The 22,803-nt window shown below is 42.9% G+C and overlaps 2 protein-coding genes across 2 annotated transcripts; both read right to left on the bottom strand.

Moving 5' to 3' along the window:
- Positions 1–116: 116 nt before the first annotated feature.
- Positions 117–9,415, bottom strand: LOC102709458 (L-type lectin-domain containing receptor kinase IX.1-like). Its single transcript, XM_006653079.1, has 3 exons — positions 8,587–9,415; positions 809–1,334; positions 117–705 (listed from the first exon to the last, which is right to left on the bottom strand). Exons 1-3 carry the CDS (start codon positions 9,413–9,415, stop codon positions 117–119), a joined length of 1,944 nt encoding a protein of 647 aa, XP_006653142.1.
- Positions 9,416–18,350: 8,935 nt separating this feature from the next.
- Positions 18,351–22,479, bottom strand: LOC102709171 (L-type lectin-domain containing receptor kinase IX.1-like). The gene is made up of 3 exons (XM_006653078.2): positions 21,618–22,479; positions 19,165–19,708; positions 18,351–18,882 (listed from the first exon to the last, which is right to left on the bottom strand). The coding sequence occupies exons 1-3, from the start codon at positions 22,477–22,479 to the stop codon at positions 18,351–18,353; spliced, it is 1,938 nt and encodes a 645-aa protein (XP_006653141.2).
- Between the last annotated feature and the right edge of the window lie 324 nt (positions 22,480–22,803).

Here is a 22,803-nt window from a genome sequence, read left to right as displayed (position 1 = left end):
AGACTGATTTGTAGGCTAAACAAATACAGCAATTCAAATGTTCCTTAAAAGTCTCAGACTAGGAGCAATGTACGTAAAGATAGAACAAGCTCGATCACAACGCGAATATATTATTATTAACGTAGGTCGACTGATCGTGCTTCTAGACCCGTGCTATCAACTGTCAGTATTACTAGATCGGAGGCTTCAGGCTTGGCAAGTTGAGGCAACGGCAAGTCATGCTCCAGGAAATCCATGGCTTGCTCCATAGTTGGGCGCATAACAGTATTACGCGTACAGCACCAAAGCCCCAGGACGATGACACGCTCCATCTGCCTCTCGTCGAACGCACCTTGCAACCTGTCGTCAGCAGCCAGCATCAGAGTTTTGTCAATGTACCTCTGCCAGACTTGTGCGTAGCTATTTTCATCCTTCTTGCAAGCAATCTCCAGCAGAACGAGCCCAAAGCTGTAGACATCTGAGCTACGGTTGAACATTCCCGTCTTCATGCACTCTGGGTCCAAGTAGTTTGCTGTGCCTACAACCATTGACGTTTGAAATGTTCCGTTGTCAGCTGATCTGGACAGCCCGAAATCTGCTAGCTTGGCGTTGAAGTTTTTGTCTAGGAGTATGTTGCTAGGTTTGATGTCTCTGTGCAGGATGTATGGGTCTCTGTCATGGTGAAGGTAAATCAGAGCGGAGCAGATGTCCTTCACTATTTTGTACCTGACAGAGGATGTATATTTCCATGCACAGTAAGTATCTCATTCTTTAGTTCCATGTTTTATAAAGAAGAAAATAAATCTGTCAGATAGCAATACGTGTATACCTCATTCTCCATGGTAACACTGCTGCGGCCTCCTCGTGCAGGTGCGTGTGTAGGTTGCCATTATCCACCAATTCATAAACCAGGAAAACTTCAGTCTTATTCTGCCTACACCAGCGCATGAAATCTTTGACGCTCGAGCTCTGTTTCATTCCCCAGCCAAGAAGTTCGATGAGATTCTTCTGCTTCGCTCTACTGAGGGCCTTCACTTCATCAAAGAAGTCCTTGCTTCCTTCTGATCTGCACTCCTTCAGGATCTTCTTTATGGCTACTTCACGACCCAGTTCTTTCATCCAGCCCTTGTAGACTTCGCCGAAAGCGCCAGCTCCAATTTGTTTGTCCGTGGAAAAATGGTTCGTTGCAGCAACCAAGTGGTGGTACTTGAATCGCCTTACGCCGCATGTTCCCTTGTCAAACTCAAGGTTTGTGTTTCTCCACTTCCACCACGAGAGAATAGACCATACCAGGAACACAAACATGAGAGGTCCTCCTATCGACAATCCTACTGTAATGGCCTTATGGTCATGACCTGCATCAAATACGACGCCAAGAGCAACGAAATGGTTAATTCTGTCCAGGAATAATTACATTACAAATTCTTGTTTTAAAAATTACAGATTACGGAGGTGTCTAATTGGTGCCGCAGAAGTCTGACCACACTGAGCTACTTCAGTAATTAGACTACACACTACTCCCTCTGTCCCAGGCAGAGTTTTTCTTTTAGCTCATCTCAAACCTTAGGTAAATGATCAAATGCATTAATTCATCAGAAGAATAACTCTTTGTCGGACGATGGGAGTACTCATTAGTCATACCACACTCACACGCACGGGCTTTTAAAGTTTCAGACATTGTACATAACTGTAAATGAAGTAGATATGAAACCCCTGTACGTAACAGGGTTTGCATTATCGTTCCCAAATTACTGGCACTTTGGAAATTTTGGTCCTCTTGGCACCAAGCATTTTGGCATCAGAAACTTTAAATTATTTTCAATTTAGCTCAATTGTGGCAAATATGTGTTCAATATTTCAATAATTTGGGACCAAAATATTCCAAATTGCTGAAATTTCCTCAATATCGAATTCGCCATGCCCGGTTAAAATGTTTTTTTCTGTTCCCTGGCACATTGTTGCAATAAATATTGCAAATGCTGGATTTGCGTTATTGGTAGACATCTGGGTCATCCTTAGGGTTTTTTTCAAAAAAAGACAAACAATATATTTACAAATAAAAAATAATTTGTGAATAAAACTTTGATATAAGTGTTCATAGTGATTTAAAAGCCAAAGTTGCAAAATACACTTCAGTAAGAAAACCTCAAAATCAACTTGAAATTTAAGAGTGAAAAATTTAAATTTTGTGTTATAAGTAAAACCTAGACACAAAAGATGAGTTTATATCTAGTGCCCCCAAATCACGATGAGCTCATATCTAGTGTCCCTCTAGCTCATGGAGGTTGGATCCATACAATCTCATCTTTTCTCCGCTTATACTTATATAGAAGATAAAATTTAAATTTTCTTCCTTAAATTTAAAGTTGATTTGGGGTTTTGTTGTCGTATTTTAATTTCTATCTTTAGTTTTAGATTACAGAGAACATGTATATAAAAATTTTATTTATAAATTATTATTCATTCAAAAAGTGAAAAACGATGCCTAGGGTCTCTATTTTCGCAGCCTTTAGTTAGAGGCGGCGGTCAATGCTACAGATCCCTACGATGGTCCAACCGTGACAGAGCCCAAAAGCCCGTCACTGGCAAAGCCATTTATGATGGGCCATAACAGGGTCCGTCACAGATGTTGCGTATGGTTCGGTCCGTCACCGCTGATAGTTGCTAAAATTAGTTTATTCATTGGAATAATTAGTTGCTATAATTAGTTTCTTACTGTCATTTCAATAATTATTTGTTAAACTAAATTTTCATATTTCTTTGGCTTTCTGTTAAACAATTAATCGTTTGTTGTCATTAAAATAGTTAGTTGCTAAAATTAGATGATTTTTGCCTTGCTGTTAAACAATTACTTGCTTGATGTCATTCTAATAATTAGTTGCTTTTAAACTTCCACAACGCAAATTAGTTGCTTGCTGTTAAATAATTAGTTTCTTGCTATCATTTTCGTAATTAGTGGTTAAACTCAATTTTCATATTTTTTTTGCTTGCTGTTAAGTAATTACTTGCTTGCTGTTAAATAATTAGTTTGTTGGTATCATTTCCGTAATTAGTCGTTAAACTCAATTTTCAGATTTTTTTTGCTTGCTGTCAATTTTATAGTTAATGACATGCTTAAATAATTAGTTGGTAAATGTTATTGCTTGCTGTCATTTGTATATGTGATGAATGGTGAGCAATCGAATTTTCTTTGGGTTTAGCAAAATTTGTCTAGTCTCCTGAGACGTGTAACACATCTGGTCGTCGCCTTTGTGCAGTTTGACGGGCATGTCTCAGGCTGAAGTTGACTGGCACGCTAAGCCCAAGCAAAGTGCTCCCTTGCGATAGTTTATGTAGTCATATGTACGTAGTTATGTAAGTATGTTGTCCATGAGATTTACTTCATATATCTCACTTGAACAATATACTTACTTACTTTGCCTAAAGAATATTGGTCTGACAGTAACTATAGGCTAGTTAATGTACACTTTGTGGGGAAAAAATCTTGACCATTCGCTGATAGAACAAACAAACTCCAATGCAGGAGACAAGCACGCACACTACAGGACAAAAATCCTGATCTAGAGCACTAGAAGCGTGGCTCGGCTAAACAAGCAAGAAGAGTTCATCCGGAGAATCCGAAACCCATCGAACGCGGTGCGTAGCATTGTAATGTTCCCGCATCTGGCGAGTACGGTTTGGACTTGTTCAAGGCAGTGTTACGAAGACCATGTTCACTTCGCAACACTACCTTGGACAAGTCCAATCCGTACTCGCCAGATGCGGGAACATTACAATCCTACGCATCGCGTTCGATGGGGTTAGGTTTCTTCGGAGGAACCCTTCTTGCTTGTTTAGTCGAGCCACGCTTCTCGCACTCTAGATCAAGATTTTCGTCCCATAGTGTGTGTGCTTGTCTCTTGCACTAGAGTTTGTTTGTTCTATGAGCGAACGGTTCAGAGTTTCCTCACGAAGTCATCATTAGTTACCCTGTAATTACTACCTTTAACAATACTTAGGTTAGATTAGAGGTGTTCGTTACATGTGAAGCTGATGTGTATTGATCGTATTTCTACTGAGCAATGGTTTTATGTTTCGACCTTTATTAATAGGAAAACTTCCAGGACAGACAAGCCGATTGTATCCGAAATGGCCAACCAACAGCAATAGTCATCCTTACCCACTATCGCAACCACATCGGGTTGGAACCGTAGGTTGCAGAATAAACTTCCTAAGACCAAGTACACCATCACCGAGATCTATGGTACTGGAACACCCACAGCACCTAAAATCGTGGTGTAGAAGTTTGCTAGTATTTGTGGCATTCTAGGTCGATGCTACTTTAGCGTAATCCACAAACATGTCAACCAGGTGACTCCGATGGAGAATAACCAGGCCTGGGAAATGTTCAAGGATGTTATGACTTCACCGAAGAAGCGGAGAGGGCCCTGAAGGAAAGAGCAATGCAGAACATGGGTACGGCAAGGAAGAACCTGAAGTATAAGCTACACACTCAGTACGTGCTCAACCCACTAAACCCAACCCCATTTGATGAGTACCCACATCTCATACGCAAAGTTTGGGAAGAACTTAAGCAATTGAAGACCACGCCGGAGTTCCAAGCCATTAGTTCGGCTCACAAGCAATTGCAAGCTAGGAATGAGCATCCGCACCGGTTAGGAACGGGAGGATACATAGGGAGAATGGACCAATGGCGCAGGGAGGACGAGGCTGCCCGAGAGTCTAATATCCCGGCTCCTTTTGCCGAGATCCCGGATGAGGGCGCGAGAAATTAGGCACGAGCATGCGGAAAATCCAATGCCAATGGAACGGTTTCCTTCGAACCCCGCGGATGCCCAAGTCTACCAACAACTAGTGAGTTTGCAATGAGATTAGCATCATATCCTCATAGACAAGCATCGTCGAACTCCCATCTAACCAAACTTGTCTTATGTAGGTTGCTCTAGTTGCAAACCTAGAGTCCTTGCCAAGCGAGGTCCAATCCAAGCAGAGGGAGGATGATCTACTCATCAAAGCGCTTGGAAACCCTGAGCATCAAGGCCGCATAAGAGGAATTGGTTTTACCATTCCTTGGAAAATTGGCCTCACTCAGTATAGCTGGCACTACAAAAAAAGGAAAGGAAGCAAGGCGGACAAGGAAATCCGCTTAAAGGATCAAATACGAGAGGAGTTACGGGAGGAATTTTGTCAAGAGCTTAATGCAAAGATGGTTGAGGTCGAGGCAAGGATAAGGCATCAGCTTGAACAGAGATAGGTAGTCATAGTTGACGAACCACCTCCCGCCGTTGCAGAAGAAGTATCCCCGAAACAACGGAGAAGCAACTGCGCGTCAACAGAAGTTGGGGTCGTAGCTCCTGCGGTGCCAGCCGTAGTTGATCACGTTGAAGTAAGTAGCGACCTATTTGATACTTGATCAACTTTCAATATGTAGATATATCCTTACATTAAATACGTGATTTTAATGTACGCAGGATGCCTCCATGTGCGTCTTACGAGTTAGGGTGACACCCACCTGGTGTTGTAATGCTGCGGAGGGCCAAGCGTACATGCCAATTGATACCATGAATTGAAGGTGCATGGCACGGACTTGGTTGCTAGACACGCAAAGGTCCAAGTCAACATGGTTAAGAATGACTGACTTACATGGTCGTTACAAATCCCTCCCAACGACGAGATCATGACACTAGGGGCGGTTCGTGGTTCGTGGGAGTTTCACCCAATGGCCCAAGGACCTCATTGTCATTAAGTTGGCTCCTACATCTACTAAGCCATTGGCTAAGCCTACTGCTCCATCTCGCTCGTCACCTTCAGCTCCCATCGTTGTACAACAACTGCATACGCAAGCCGTAGTACAAGCTAACATTGATTTTGGCCCTACATCCATGGCCAACTGCTGTAAGGAAACCCAAGCTTAGTCATCGCCTCCAATGGTTGCTTCTAGAAAGGACCTTGTAAAGGGAAAAGGCAAGGGGAAGGTGCCAGGATCGTTAGCTCCCAAGAAGCTTAACCTTGACATTCTAGTGGACAATCCACAAAAATTCAAGTTAGGCATGCCTTTGGTTGCAGACATTGTCCTTGGCCAAATGGGGCCTTATTCCCGATAACTACATGGGTACTATATGGAGAGGACTAACGCGTCAAGGACAAACAAAGATGCATCCATAGTTGGGTACCATGGTCCTGAGCCATTCCTATCGTCACCCACGTTCTTCATAGTGGGATTCGACGATATATGCGACCTTTTTCACAACGGGCGATCGACATAGGGTTGTTGAAGTGCTACTCCTTGTAAGTATCAACACCCTTAGTATGGATTAATTCTGTGAGTACAATGCACCGTACAATGCTAATTGTAGCTTCTTCACTTGTAGGTTATGTTGGAAATAGTCTAGACAGCAAGATGCCAAGTCGGCTTTCTAGACCCTCAGCAGATTAATGACACGCAGCTGAATATCTTAAAAACTGCTTGTGGGCACACCAAGACAAAAACTTCATCGTGTATGCACACAACCAACAGTAAGTAATCGATCCATACTTAGAAACTATTTCAAAACATATATCCTCGGTTTCTAACCAAAAAATACGTTATGAACACATATATCATTGGATTTTTGTGTGCATTGTCTCTAAATGGACTAGGGTTTACTACCTCAACTCTCAAAAGAGTGACAAGTACCACTTCTCTCCTCTAACATCTGCCTTGGACTCTGCATGGGACCAGTATGTCCTAAAGGGGGGCAAGCATCAAGCAGGAAAAGCAAACCTACACCACCACCTTAGACTTCCCTATCCAACAACAGGTTAGCGACACATGTGGTTTCCACGTGTGCCACCACATGCGAAATCTTATTATGCAGGTGAGGAATTCAGATCTTGAGGTTTGTGTAATGTTCCATTACTATGGGTTTACTTACAGCATTCTAACCACGTTATGGAACTTTCTAATTTTCATCGCTATCTCTGTTATAGGCAAATATAAATAATATTTCCCCCATAACTTCAGCAATATTAGAGAAGAATTAACTGCCTTCTTGCTTTCTAAAGTTGTATCACCAAAAGGAACTTTTCATGCCACTTCGAAGCCGTCCTAAACAATTTTCCCTCTAGCCTGCGGTGTAAAGCTAAACATTTTTTCCGAGTAGCTGTGTGTGCTATAAAGTATAACAATTTTCCATGTAACTTGTGGTGCAAAGCTAAACAATTTTCCATACCTTTCAGCTAACTGTGTGCTTCACAAATATTTGCCATTAACATGCTGTACATCATGTATTCTTGTATATATTTACAGATGATTGCTGACGGAGTACAATATTTACAATGCACAAATATTTGTATATATCTATATTGCTCACCAAATACAACTGTTGTGACCAAATATTTGTATAGATCTGTTCTATTAATTTCTTTGTTCTGAGATTATATATTTATGCATGTATTCCAGAGGGCATGGCTAGCAATCTAGAGGCTATCCGAATTTTTTTTAATATTTTATTATTGGTGACGGGAGGTAAGAAAAGCTCGTCACGATTGCATTATCCGTGACGGGCTTATAACCTATCGGTGACGGGCTGTAATTTCAACCCGTCAAAGATAAGTTTGTACCTGTCCTACTAAATCGCCTGGATGCCTATCGGTGATGGGCTATAAATTATGCCTGTCACAGATGACTACTATCTTTGATGGGCTCTATTTTAAGCTTGTCGCTGATAATGTATGCGTGACGGGCTGTAACATCTTCTGTGACATGCCAACTTTGAGGCTCGTCAAAGATGCCTACGATCCGTGACGGGATTTTTCCTGTAAGTAATGTATCGGCCTCATCAGTGATCACTCAACACTGATCAGGCCAACTTCCGTCACCAAAATGCATTTAGGCCCGTCACATGTGTCGGGTTCCGATGTAGTGGGTTGACTATCCGTGTGAATATGGATTTCCTTCCTCGCAGCCGTGAATGTCAGCTCTGGGACTCCATGCATAAAAACGATGGTATAGACTCTTGACCATTATGCATCACTGCCAACCGATAACCATACTTAGGTATCGTTAACGGTTGTGGCTTTAGAACCGGTAGTGGTACACTTGTATTGACATTAAATCATACCGCCGTCATAGCAAAAACGATTATAGAAAAATAGAAAAAACCATATCTTTACACCTAACGAATCCTTGAACTCAAGACCTATTGATACGAGAGTTCTTTATGTATCATTCACCGTCCGATCCATCTTGACCCTAGGTGATTTATTGTTTGTTAATATCTTGTCTTACATATATTTAGTTATTTAGTAGTATTAACTTTCAATTAAGTGTCTTTAAGGAGCTTAAAATAACTCAATAAAGTCTCGATACCTATCAGGCAGATTATACAGTGCAACAAATATGTCTACATAAGATTAATTTAGCAAATTAGATTAGAAAACTGACTGTAATTAAAGTGTCTCTAGGGTTAAACTATTATAGGCAATTTGTAAAATGCCTCTAAACATCTTAGGTGTTTTTCAATTTGTCTCTACAGAAATATCATTAAGTAAGGTTTTTGTTGTAGTACATGGGGTTTTTACACATTTATTTATATATGATTCGTATAGTCAAGTTGGAATGCATACCTTTTTCTGGAGCAGCAAGAGTTGAGTTGAAAGACCATGAGAGTATCTGATGGACCTCGAAAGCTACATCTACGGCAGCAGAAAAGCCCACCGCTATGTCCGACGGGAGGTAGTCCCGAGGATTTGATAGATTTGCACTGACATTATAGTGATAGTTAGGATTCTCAGTAATATTCAGGGATGCGACCAGCATGCTGGTCGTGCTGTTGAAGGTGATGAACGCGTTCATGGTCCCGTTTGTGAAGTTTAACAACTGAGTAGTTTTAGCTTCAGTGACCGTGTTGATGTAGATGCCCATATGGTCACCAGTTTGCTTAGGAGACTCCCAGCTGTTGACGAATGTGTCAAACTCGACGGATATAAATTGTTTCGGGCCGGAGCTAGATATGATCTTATTCGAGATGAGACCGAGGTTGCCGCCTTGTGAATCTGTCGGCATGTTCGACGGGTAACCTGAGAGGAAGAAAGCCATACCATCTCCCTTTTTCTTGTCGCTTTTAACTGGGCCCACGATTCTGAAGCTGAACCGTGTACTGAAGCTGGCCACCTCCTTGGTGTTTTGGTCGTAGAAGCGCACCGGGTGATTGTACGACATCCGACCAGCCTTGCACTGCGAGATGTCGACCACATAGTCGTTGCAGGTGAGGTCGACGAAGCCGCCGTGCACGGCCGCATCGCCCTCGAATTTCAAGTCCTTTGCGCTGTAGCTGGACGTGTTGGCGAAGTCGAAGTCGAAGGAGAAGGCCGGCGAAGCATCGCTGCTGCTGTAATGAGGAGCATCAAGCAGCAACACGCCGAGGAGAAGGCCGACAGCCTGCCAGCCTTCCATCTTCGTTTAGTTTTGGACTTTCATCTGGGACATATATATTGGAATTAATGTGCAGCTGTGAATTAACGATGCAAGCTTCTGGCTGGCTAGGTTTGCTATATATATACACAGATTGGAGATGCCCAGTAATATATAATAATCGACAACCCATAGAAACGAATAATGCTGCCTTGTATATGCAAGTAGGATGTTTCAATAAGTATATATATTGAATGTTCCAGGAAGTAGTATGCGATGTTTCAATAAGCATGACTCTGTGTTTCACGTCTAATTAATATTTTATTAAACTACTTGGGCCAAAGTAGTTTGCTGTTCCTACAACCTTTTACGTTTGAAAATGTTCCGCTCTGTCAGCTGTTCGATCTGGACAGCCCGAAATCTGCTAGCTTGGGCGTTGAAGTTTTTATCTAGGAGTATGTTGCTAGGTTTGATGTCTCTGTGCAGGATGTATGGGTCTCGGTCACGGTGAAGGTAAATCAGAGCGGAGCAGATGTCCTTCACTATTTTGTACCTGACAGATCGATGATGTATATATGCATGCACAGTATGTGTTAAACAGTAAGTTAAGTCTGGTTTACCACTCTGTAATGCCATGTTTTAATTAATTAGAAAGGAAAAAGTCTAGCATTACATACCTCATTCTCCATGGTAGCACTACACCAGCACATGAAATCAATGATGTTCCAGCTCTACGCTTCATTCCCCAACGGCCCAATAATTCTTAACAGCCACTTCGCGTGTGTTTTTTAGAGAGAAAGCTTAGAGCCCTGCTTTTTATAAAGCACAACACTTCGCCTGTGTGGTCACGGCCCAATAATTCTGTCAACAAATTAACCCACGTGGACTTGTTGCAATAGCCAACTGATGGTAGTTGAACCGCCCAACACCGTCAGCTCCCTTGTCAAATTCACGGCTTGTGCTCATCCATTGCCACCATGAGAGGATACACCACACCAGGAGCACCAATACGAGAGGTCCTCCAATCGAGAGACCTACGACAACGATCTTCTTAGTGTTGTCATGACTTGCATCCATGTTATTTCAGACCGATTATATCTATCTATACAATTGTCCCAGCAGGCCGAATCACAACATCATATATTAAATCTACTAAATAGTAGGTCTCTAACTCTAAATCTACTACATATTGCAACATTAGGGACTAGTATAACCCATGTACCGGTTGGATTTAGTCGGTAAATCACTGAACCACACAAAACCACCAGGTCATCTGTGTCGGGCCCTTGAAACCCGACACTAATAAGCCCAACTAATAATGTACCATGACAACAAAAATACACCCATTACAAATGATATGTTATCATTTGTTCCAGGTTTTATTTACAAATATTTATTTGTGCTGGGTATTTGTCAAAACCGACACAAATAAAATCGAGCTAAATAAGGCAAGATGCTGGGTATTTGTCTAAACCGGCACAAATAAAATACGAATAGACAAGCCGAGCAGCCGCGCGCGCTGTCACACCATGAGTTTATCCTAAGCTTAAAGCATTAAATAAATCACCTGATAATAATCTGTTTAAATCATAGGAGAAAACCCTCAAAAAGAAATTAATTTAATTAAATTTAAGTTCGCTGAAACATTCTAAAATATCTTGGGATCAGACAAATAATTAATATGATTTAAACTTGAATTCAGTGGAATAAAATTTTTTCAAATATTAATTTAAAATTTAGCAAAGGTGAGGTTTTTTCCCCTCTTTCTTTTTCTCCCTCCCTTCTTTCATTTTTTCGAATTGTGCTGCAGCCCAATTTCCTCCTCTCCTTCAGGCCTGCCTCTCCCCTCACCCTCTCTTTCTTTCTCTCTATGGGTCAGCTGACGCTAGCGGCCTGTTTCTTCCCCGTGCCCGCGTGCCTCCCTCTCGAGCTGGGCTAAGGCCCACGCTACCTGCGTGCCTATGCCGTGGAGTCTGAGCCGCCTCCCGAGCCACTAACAGGGGGCGCCTGTCAGCCTCATCTTCCCCACATGTCGGCCGAGTCCCAGCCACCACTGACTCCGCCGAATCATGTGTACCATAGACCCTAATGACCTCTGGTCCTAACCGCGCACCCCCGCCCTGATTTAAACCATGCCGGCCACCGCCACCACTTTTCCTCCGCTGTCCGTGCATCGTCGCACCCTCCTCGCTCCCAATCTCACCGGCTGCACTCGAACGCCACCGCCGATCACTGTCACCACCTCCACCTCAACGTCGCCACCTCGCCGCCGTCTTCCCCACCGTTGGTGAGTGCCCATTACCAGTCCTCGTCCTTCCTTTTCCCCTTCGGCCATCACAACCAGTCCGTGCGGCGCCGTTGCGCCTCCTCGTCGTCATCGCCGCTCGTCCCGGCGCCATCTCCCCCACCTCGCCATCGCTATCGCGCCACCATGCATCGACGCATGCGCCTCTCTACCGCCAATACATGCCATCGTCATCTCCTCGACACCACTGAGCCATGAATCCCCTCGGTCTTCGTTGTCGCTGAGCCCTCCACCGTCACCAGTTGTCGCTGTCGTCCCCGCCGCTTGTCCCGGCACCATCTCCCCCACCTCGCCATCGCTATCATGCCACCATACACCGACGCATGCGCCTCTCTACCGCCAATACATGCTATCGTCATCTCCCCGACATCGCTGAGCCATGAATCCCCTCGGTCTTCGTTGTCGCTGAGCCCTCCACCATCACCAGTCGCCGTTGTCGTCCCCGCCGCCCGCTAGACGTTGCACTGCCTTCGTCGCCACCGCCCACCGATCACCGCCGCGCCGCCAGCTAACCAACGCCCGAGCGTTGTCGCGCTCTCTCTCTCTCCCTCCTCTGCTTCCCGCCGCCGACATGTCAGCCCTACCCATCGGTCGCACCCCTCCCCCTCTCTTCCCCGTAGGCCCCATGCGGCAGTCCCTCACCTCGAATTCTCTCTCTAGACCGAGGCCCACTTGTCAGCCTCTCCCCTGGCTGACAGGTGGCCCCCACTTCTCAGGGTCGGCTGGCCTCGAGCTAACATCAGCAACCTCATTAGTTGCACAATAAATCTATTTAGGGCATTTCTGTTTAGTTATAAAATATAGAAAATTTCTAAAATTCATACCTAATTCATCTAGTCTCCATTTTAGTCCGTTCAAGTCTCATTAAATCCAGAAAATGCTAAGAATCCATTAAAAATATAATCTTGTGTTGTTTCAGTAGAATTTAAGCTTGTTTGCGTGTTTTTGTGTTTTGTCGCTTAGAGCATCCCCAAGAGCTTATCTAAATTTGGTCATCCATGTCTTGATTTGGATGATCATCTAAAACAGTTTCATCCTTCATATCTCTTTGTAGTCTACCAGATCATCCATATATGACATCCTCTAACCTTTTTGAAGGATGGAGAGAGATTATCTAAATATGAAGGTTTTCTCTCCTAATATGGATGACACCCAAAAATAGATGATAGGATGGCCGTTCTGTTGGAGCTCAATTTGTAGTCTTCATCCTCTATTTTTAGGATGGATAATGGGATAGATGAGCTGTTGGGGATGCTCTTAGATTCAGAGCCCGTCGACACGCCAATTTACTTCGAGATCGTCGTAGAGGTACCCCAAGGGTCTGAACAAGGGAAGTGGCGGTCATCTTTGAACATATTGTTCCCATTATTACAAAATTCTCTGCTTTATTTATTCAAACTTGTATTATTTATTCAATTTATCTATTATATTTATTTTCTGAGCTTTACCTATTATTATGTTGTTGTTTATCCATCATTACCTATGTTATACCTGGGGTAATTATAGTAGAGTCAGGCCTAGTTCATCCTTAGCTTTACTTAGTACAAGTAGCACATGGGATCACATGTAATCAATGATAGTTGTGAATAGTTGTTGATCATGATTTAATACCCGGTTAGGGTTAATGCCAAATAAAATATTGATTAATGGTGGGCTGTGGGTGCATGATTTTGAGAGTCACACTCACGACAATTAAGGACCAGTGGGATTTGAAGTGTAATGGCGAACTATTCAACATACCCAGGCAAGGGTGGGCATGATGGAGTATGGATGGACCCTGCGATGGTCTATGCTGCTACAAGATTCAACTAGGCACAAGAGGGGGTTGCCTGACTTGATTGAAAGGAGGGAGCGAAACCTGCAGTGTGGTGCGATTAAATATGGAGAGTTATGTGACGGGTCCTATCACAGATTCCTATCCGGTGTGTCATGATTGCACGTCAGCGCATGTTTATGTGTAGTGGAACTATGTCTTGTGGGTATAGTAGTACACCTCTAATCAGAGTAAATCTATTCGAATAGTCGTGCCTACGGTTATGGGCGAACTACTAGATTCACTGTGATTAGTCGCACTTTAATAATTTGGTTAATCTAGAACTGGTTTGGGACTACCAACGTGGTGAAACGTTGGGTAGTGGTTGGGCCTATCGCATCATAGTGGAACATTGGAAAGTGATGTTGGTAATTTCAATTACTTATTTATTACTCTTTTTATGTTATTCTATTTTCCACTTGTTGTTTATCAAATGCATCATGTAGTACTCCTTCTTCATGCTGCTTATTGAGTATCGTGGTTTATACTCAGTCTTGTCTAATTTTCCCTCAGAGGTTGTTGACGCTGAAAATACAATCCGACGTGTCACTCACGAAGGCCTGGGAGTCAACCTTAGACAGCTCCAGTGCAGGACCTAAATTCTTAGAATAATGCGCGGGCGTGCGAGTCAGTTTAATCCTATAACTGACAAGATAAGCAATAAAACAAGCCGACCGGCTATCGAGCCGATAGGTGAATAAATATCCAGCCGATCGAATATTAATGTTGCAACAGTTAGCCGATAGGGTAAACGATCGGTTGTAAAACGCTTCGATCGGCCAGAAACTCAATAGAAATGGAATTAAATTAAATATTAGACCAACATAATCCGCCAAGTTACTTATTAATCTCAGTTGATCGGACGAGTCCCTATAACCAGATCGAACCAGACGTACAGAGATTGGACTTAACCAAGATAGTATGTAGTCGAGCACGATATGATTATAGAAAACATGAAGATCGGTAAGGCTAATAAATAAACCGACGAATTACTTGGAATAAACAAGGAATCATGTGTTACGATCGGCTAAACCTAACTTGCATCTAATTCTCATAAGCCAATACAACATAAATAACCGCCGATCTAATCTAAAACAAGCCGATTGGTATAGAAATAACGCAGTAAAGCAATCGGCTACTCTATTGATGTAAATATGATAAGCATTTAGATCGGCAAAAATCATCGGCTATAGACGGCAGACAAACAACCAGGATCTATAAAATACTAGCCCAGATTGCTAAGAATAACCATAGAAGATCGGACCCAACTGAGACAGTTCAAGATTACGCCTAGCAATGTTAGACTAGAAACTAAACAGATCTAGATTGCTATCAAGCCAATGAGCCGATGACTGATAACTCATCGGCTGATACTCCAATAAAACAATGAACAAAATACATCGATCTGATATGAACCATCTGACAAATGCAATCTACTAGATCGGACCTAACCGAGACAGTACTAGATTGAATATGTCAAACAGCAAATATCAAACCCACGTAGATCGCCCAAAGTGGACGACCAGATCAACTCAAAACACGAAAGTGACCTAAGTTGAAACTGATACGATAACTAGCAATCCCGCTGCTAGATTAGAAGATCAGACCGAACCGAGACAGTTCTAATCTAGCCAAACGATTACCGTGGCCCGGCAGAACGATGGACTTACCCCTCCATCGGAGATCGAGACGATGCAGCCCCACGTCAGGTGCCAAGTTCAGCCGGAGTTGAAACCTCGGTTAGGAGGGTGGCGATGCGCCAAAAGAAGTTGATCTAATTGATGTGTAGATGATTTACAGGTACCCCGGGTATACATATTTATATCCTCAGGTGGAGGCTAGGCCGTGTCGGACACGACTCCTAATAGATACAAAGAAATAACAAACTCTATCTCTAACACGACACGGTTTCTAATAGATAAAAAAACAAACAAGTCCTGATCGGACTCTAATCTCTTAGAGATAAAATCCTAACTAACTCTAACTAATAGATAAATTTACGCGTCAAGCCTTGGTCTTCACGATTCCCTGTTGAATTCGAACTCTTCCAGATAAAATTTCTATCGGCGATTACATCTTTCCTTATCCGAATTCAATACGGAAATTTACAAAATTTTGGTGTTAACAGAGGTAGAGTACGACTCGGATAGAGGTACTCTCAGGAATGAGGCTGATCCAATCGTAAAAGTTGCCTCTGGATTGGAGCCGGCGCTTCACTGGAGCCCGCTAGCTAGTCTACATTTATCTTTTTTTCTGATGTATTTCGTTAGAATATTTGTTAAACTTATTGGTTTCTAAGACGAGGTTACGTAATCAGCATTGTCAATTTGTGTACCCTGGCAGCCCTAGACAATGTTTTAATGCACATTTTAGTTCAGAAATTCATGTGTGGAATATTTAGGCGTGATACATGTGAGCTAGACAAATAAATCAGAAGGCTGAACAAACCAAATATCACACACACCTTCTCTTTACCTCTGGCTATCTCACTCTTCCTTTAGCTATTGCGTGCACGCTCTCTCTCTCTACCTCTCTCTCACTCCCTCTGGATCCAAGAGTGGTCAGGGCAGCCATGTACGGCGAGCAGCCTTGGATCCGTGAGCAACCGAGACGGCCACGACGAGTGGCGCTGCTGTGGTGTCCATGGCGAGCGGCTTTGCAAGGATGGCCACTACGAGCAGCGACGTTTCCTCGACCGGGGTCGACTCCATGAGCAGCGGTGGTGGCGAAAGGGAGCAGGGGTGCCTATGGTGGTGGCAGGAGGAGGGATTGCGGCGAGCGGCACCAGATCCACGACGAGTAGTGGTAGTATCGGCTCAAATGAGTTGATCTGTTTACCTATGCAACCCTATCTATGCCTGGTGTTCAGGACGGCACTGATGACTGTGCCTCATTAGTGTCAGAGATTCAATGACTGGATGAACTGGCAATTGGTAGTTTCTACCGGTGCCCATACCAAAATTACCTATTGGACATGGGTTTTGTCGACGATCGGTGTCGGCAATAAACTATAGTGTGGCTAAAAGGCTAGTAATTCGATGGTTAGGATGAAGACGAAGGTTTATCCAGGTTCACGCTCTCGGCTAGAGAGATAATATCCTAATCCTACTTAGATTGTATTTTAGGTTGTACGATTCTGCGTCCCTCAAGGGGTGCCCCGTGCCCCTTTATATAGTGGGGTATAGAGCTTACAGATATTGTAGAGTCCTAATCTAATAAGACTAAGATCTATCCTACAGATATGGTCAGGTCCGGTACGTGCAGCATGTAATCCAGCAATTACCAAACTCCTGGCCGATGCGGTACAGAGTTATCTTCTTATTCGGTACCCCTATGACCGTATGTATACATATAGTCTACGGATACTCCTAGTATAGGTATCCTATAGCAACCCCAGAGTCGTTCATAGTTGCGTAAATCATTCGAGTAGATGGTTGATATCAGGCGTATCTTCACACAGTATGCTTAACGTAATCCGAGTGCTTCTCGAGCGCTTCCCGAGTGCTTCCTAGGTAATCCCGAGTACTATGCAATGATTGCAGAAGCTGTGAAGGGCTCTGAACAGAAGAAAAGAATAGGTGCATCGAAGATGCACCTATTAGGTGTAACCCCCGACTCTATGCTTAAATGCGTAACAATTAAACATAGAGTCTAATGAAGATTGTATTAAAATCTTTGGTGAATCGAAGATGCCGACTCTATGCTTAAATACGTAACAATTAAATGTAGGGACTTCTATGGACTGTTACAGAAAGGCGTCCTCGATGTTTTGAGTTTTTCGACTCGAGCAGCACTATTCCGAGTGCTTCTGGACCCAAGTGGTACCTAGCTCTAATTGTTCTCTCTGATCGATTTGAACCCGAGTGGTTTGGAGGTGATCATTTTGCCGTGTTTCCCTAGACATATAATTTAGAATCATGTTTTGCCTGTAGGGTAGGTCACACTGAATAGCTTAACGGTTACAGCTGAATAGCTTAATCGTTACAGCCGAGTAGTTAGTACAGAGTAGATTCGGGTTTACTCAATGTTTAGGCACAAACTAATTAGCGCATTTAAGTGTCTTGGGCGATACCAAACAGTGCTTGTGTAAAAATAGTTGTGAGCCCTATGTACAGGTGCACTGTTGATTTCTGATTTTTCAGGAAATTACGAAATTACTAATTTAGTAGCATTTGCATGTATCCGTAAACACAAACTGAGGAAAAATAGGAGTATAAATGAATTTTCCAAGTTCAATGGCCACGATTATGAATTAGCTATAAATTTTACAACACTTAATCAGTTTGAACCCTATAAGAAACTCTATGCATATTTATCGTGCAATGCAGCATTTATTTCTGCACTCAAAAAGCGGAATTATGACATCACCATGTTCCATGACATGCGGGACCTGCTGTCTCAGATTGGACCAAATGCATCGGACAGGTCACCAAGGGCGACACAACGAAGCAACAGCTGGGATATGAAGAGATCATGCAACTTACTTAAAATACTCCAAGCCAGATTTTACTAAAGAAAATTTGTTTCCCACTTTAATGTTTTGCACATTAATGTTAATTCTAGAGTTAAATTATTAAATAGTCAAGGTACGACATAGGTAGCTCCAACTGGGATATGACGGAGCTCCTACTGGGATCGATGGCACTCCCAGGAATTACCATGATAAATTATTCGCGTATTAATCCAAGCATCAATACAGGCTAGTAGCAAACAGATATAGGCGGCACTAGATCATGAAAATACTAATTAATCAAGGAGTATTTGCATGTTTCACAACTACAGGTTATTTAAAGACAGAAAAGACTTCTCAAAATGCGTCCATTATTAACTTCAGTCGAGCGGTTACTCCCATGATAATGCTACTCCTGATTACCAATTTTACTTGAGGATGCCTCCTGCTTGGCAAGTTCAGGCAATGGCCCGTCATTCTCCAGAAAATCCATGGCTTGCTGCACTGTTGGCCGTACGTTAATATTGAGCTGACAGCACCAGAGCCCCAAGACGATGACACGCTCCATCTGCCTCTCGTCGAACAAACCCTGCAGCCTGTCGTCAGCTAACTGCATCAGAGAATTCTCCATGTATCGGTTCCAGACTTTAGCGTAGCTGTTTTCATCTTTCTTGCAGGTGATCTCTAGCAGAAGAAGCCCCAAACTGTAGACGTCCGAGCTGCGTTTGAACTTTCCGGTCCTTCTGCACTCTGGATCCAAGTAGCTAGCCTTGCCTGCACTGTCAGTAGTGGTTCTTGATAGCCCGAAGTCTGCTAGCTTGGCGTTGAATTCCTTGTCCAGGAGCACGTTGTTTGGTTTGATGTTTCTGTGCAGGACGAATGGGTGTCTTTCATGGTGGAGGTAAACCAGCGCAGAGCAAATGTCCTTCACTATTTTATACCTGACAGATGATACATGGATGAACAATCTATCAGTGTTAAAAGAGGTAGTTTTGATATCACTTTGTTAGCTCCATGTTTCAGAAAGGAAATTATATCGCTCCTCTATCAGTACTATAGGCAATTATACTGAAATTTACGCTCAAAATTTTATTAACTCAGGGCATAGAATAACTTAAAGTATCAAATTTTACACTGAAAAATTGACAGCCATCAGTATGTTCTCAAGGATGATAAAATTGCTCGCTCAGTTACTATATATATATATATATATATAGTCATACCTCATAGTCCACGGTAGAACTGTCTCCTTCTCGTGCAGGTGCACACGTAAGTTACCGTTGTCCACAAATTCATAAACCAGGAACACGATACTGTTTTTTTGGGCATTGTGGCTGCACCAACACATGAAATCAACGATACTCCATCTACGATTCATGCACCAGCCAACGAGTTCGACGAGATTCTTGTGCTTGGCTCGACTGATGGTCTTCACCTCGGCAAAAAGGTCCTTGCTTCCTGCTTCTGATCTGCTCTCCGGCGAGATCTTCTTCACCGCAACTTCACGGCCCAATTCCTTGAAGAAACCCTTGTAGACTTCGCCGAAGGCACCGGCGCCGATGAGCCTATTCTCGGAGGAGAAATGGTTGGTTGCAGCAGCCAGCTCGGTGTACTTGAACTGCCTAACTCCGCCGGTTCTCGTGGCGATGTCACGGCTTGAGCTTCTCCATTTCCACCATGAGAGGATAACCCACAGGAGAAGCAGTACAAATATGAGAGCTCCAATGATCGGGGACATTGCTGCCATCCCTTTCTTCTTGTGATGACCTGCATCCATGTTACGGCACATGAATTGATCATGTACTCTGCGTTGAGGCCTAGAAGATCTTGAGAAATACGGCTACGTACAGAATACAAAATTATTCAGCAGATGTATATATATATATATGCCCCTATCATTTCGCTTATGCATGCTTATACTTATAAGACAAAAATTATTTTTAAACTTAAATTTAGAGTTGATTTTGTTGTATTTTCATCAAAATTTATTTCTCATACTTGGTTCTTAGATCGTTAAGAATATATTTTATCCAAAATTATTTTTTTTTAAATATGCTGTTTGATTTGCACCACAGGACGTTAGTCCAGTAATTAACCTTGGAGCTTTGTACCGTCCTTAAAAAGCTATATGGTCAGCTTATGTAGTGTAAGAACTAGGTATTGAAATATTAGATCTAGATGTATCAAAATTTTACGATAGAAAAGTGATAGATGTAATTAATTTTTAAACATAACACCGTAAAATTTCTCTTAACCTCCACAATATAGATCTTCTGTCTTGGGCCATGGCCCATGGGTTCATTCGTTGGACTGCGCATATGCTACTCGTAGGAGGAAACTTCTACACCCTAAATATTCATTACTCGTAAGGAATGCTTGTACTACCCCTGTCTAGAAAAACTATTTCTTTTAAATCAGCCATTTGAACTCTCGCACATTAAAAATAGAAAAGGAAGAAATTACTAGATGGAGGATCCCTCATGGTTTGAAAAAATGTAGTGGGTAGGAGTTAATTTCCAGAATTACTAAACGTTATTAGAAATGGGTAACGTTGTGATATGGTAAAGTCATATTTAATTTGTTGCCTACCGAAGGGGTCGATCTTGGCAATAAAATGAACATGACCTCCCTTTTGCCAGGATGTGTCAAGAATCGGTTCATGCATTACCTATATGCAAATGCCACAAAAATAGATACGATCGAGACAAAGGTTCGTCTCCTATGGGAGACAGGACAGGCATGTGTGTCAATATTAATTAGTGCAAGCATGCAGCCTGAGCACAGTGATTAGTACTAGTTCTGAATAGATTCCCAATATATAGGGATGCCACCATGTGAACAAATAATGAACATGGAGGTAAGTGATCACAAAAATCAATGCGCTAAGTCACTAACACCGATGAAATTCTTGTGGATTAACTAATGAATGACAACAGATGATCTTACCTGGACCTAGCTAATACACGTACATGATATAGGTATATGTACAGATACTGAGTTAGTGAGTAGTACTACTTTATGTATGCACAAATATAAGCATTTCTTCCTTCTTATAGCAGATATTAAGTTGGAAGGAAATCAAGAGTGCTTCATTTTTTTATTATAATATCCATTATTAAATGTGTTGTAGGATTGTGTTTATCATGTAGGCAAGTTACAGTATTAATGAGGCTGGTAAAACACTCAAAATAAGCCATAAAAACGTTTATATATATACTTGTCGATAAATTGTAAAAAGGTAAAATGCTTAATATTTGAGGGTGGAAGGAGTAAGCAGATCATATAATCTGATGGAATAAAATATCAGCATTGTTATTTATCAGTTGCTTTCTTCTTTTTTTCTTTATTTGTCAGTCACTTAACTTGCTCAGCACACTTATCCTAAGCTTGCACACTGTAACATATACATATGCTGCAACTTTTATATTGTTTTCTTTTCTATAATTCTACATTATAAAAGATATACCTTATGCTAATCAAGTTTATATTTTTTTCAAACTAATGAATATAGGGCCACGATCAAAGTAAAATTTCTAAACTTTCGAGTATTCTTTATTATGTCGCAAAAGGAATTATCAAACTTATCCAAGTTATTTAAAACAAGTGATTCATACCAAAAAAAAATTAAGTCACATAAAGTATTCAAGGTTTAGCCATCGAGTATACATATATATACCTTTAAATGGAGGATGAGGAGCAGAAAGAGTTGAGTTGAAAGACCATGACAGAATCTGATTGAGCTGGAAGGTTGCCCCATTGGCTGCAGAAAACCCCACGGCGACCTCCGGCGGCAGCAGCGCCCTCGGATCTCCCAGCTTGGCGCTCACCTGCACGGCGGCGGAGCGAGACGAACCAGCAGCCGCCTCGGTGAACTCGACGGAGGCGACCAGCATCCTCGTGGTGTTATCGAATTTGATCAGCGCCTTCATGGCCCCGCTCCTGCTGAAGTTTAAGCTCGTCCTGTTGATCGAATTGGCGACGCTGCTGACGTCGATGCCGATGTGGTCACCGATCGGCTTGGGCCGCTCGAAGGAGTCGTCGTAGGTGTCGAACTCGACGGCGATGAACCGGTCGGGGCCACTGCCAGCGTCGTCTCCGTCCCCGTCGATGAGGCCGAAGTTCCGGCCGCTGGGGTTGGGCGGCACGCGGGACGGGTAGCCGGCGAGGAAGAAGGCCATGCCGTTCCCCCTGGCCTTGTCGTTGGGGGTGACGATCTTGAAGGCGAACTCGGTGGCGAAGCTGGCCACCTCGCTGGTGGCCCTGTCCCACAGCGGGACGGGGCGGCCGTACGACATGCGCCCGGTGGTGCACTGGGGCACGTTGCAGGTGAGGTCGACGATGGTGCCGTGCACCGCCGCGTTGCCGGCGAAGCTCAGGTCTTCCAGCCGGTAGGTGTACGTGTTGGAGAAGTCGAAGTTGAAGGAGAAGGGTGGGGCCGGAGCCGGAGGCGGGTTGTTGGTTGTTGCTGCAGCTCGGCTGCAATGAAGCGAGCAGCAGGCAACGAGGAGGAAGAAGACGAGGAGTTGTGAGCTCGCCATGGTAGCTAGCTGGGATCGATGAAGTGCTGGAAGCATGGAGCTTGCTTGCTATGTATATATAGGCCTTGCCTACGTACGTGGTTAATCCTCTTTGGTTGGAGAATTGTTTTAGGTTCATGGCAGTTTAATTTTATGTTCATCAGTACATCACTACGGTACGGTTGGTACTTTAGTGTAACGGCATTGGCAGTTTTAGTTAGTATATGTTTACACAAATCTCAAAACACTAATTCAGTTATAAAATGGAAGGATTTCACTTGTATATAAGAGTACGGCACTAGAGAATCTATCTATACCTATACTAATTGGGCACTTTCTACGAGC

Source organism: Oryza brachyantha, chromosome 4, assembly GCF_000231095.2.
Source record: "Oryza brachyantha chromosome 4, ObraRS2, whole genome shotgun sequence".
In the NCBI taxonomy this organism is placed as follows: domain Eukaryota; kingdom Viridiplantae; phylum Streptophyta; class Magnoliopsida; order Poales; family Poaceae; genus Oryza; species Oryza brachyantha.
This window is presented reverse-complemented; position numbering and strand designations above follow the sequence as displayed.

Excerpts from the sequence above, each read along its gene's own strand:
- LOC102709458 (XM_006653079.1), bottom strand. The coding sequence starts at position 9,415 with ATGGAAGGCTGGCAGGCTGTCGGCCTTCTCCTCGGCGTGTTGCTGCTT. Across the intron at positions 1,335-8,586 it reads TCTTGCTGCTCCAGAAAAAG|GTCATGACCATAAGGCCATT; the intron begins GTATGCATTCCA and ends TATTTGATGCAG. Across the intron at positions 706-808 it reads GTGTTACCATGGAGAATGAG|GTACAAAATAGTGAAGGACA; the intron begins GTATACACGTAT and ends ATCCTCTGTCAG.
- LOC102709171 (XM_006653078.2), bottom strand. The coding sequence starts at position 22,479 with ATGGCGAGCTCACAACTCCTCGTCTTCTTCCTCCTCGTTGCCTGCTGC. Across the intron at positions 19,709-21,617 it reads TCCTCATCCTCCATTTAAAG|GTCATCACAAGAAGAAAGGG; the intron begins GTATATATATGT and ends ACATGGATGCAG. Across the intron at positions 18,883-19,164 it reads GTTCTACCGTGGACTATGAG|GTATAAAATAGTGAAGGACA; the intron begins GTATGACTATAT and ends ATCATCTGTCAG.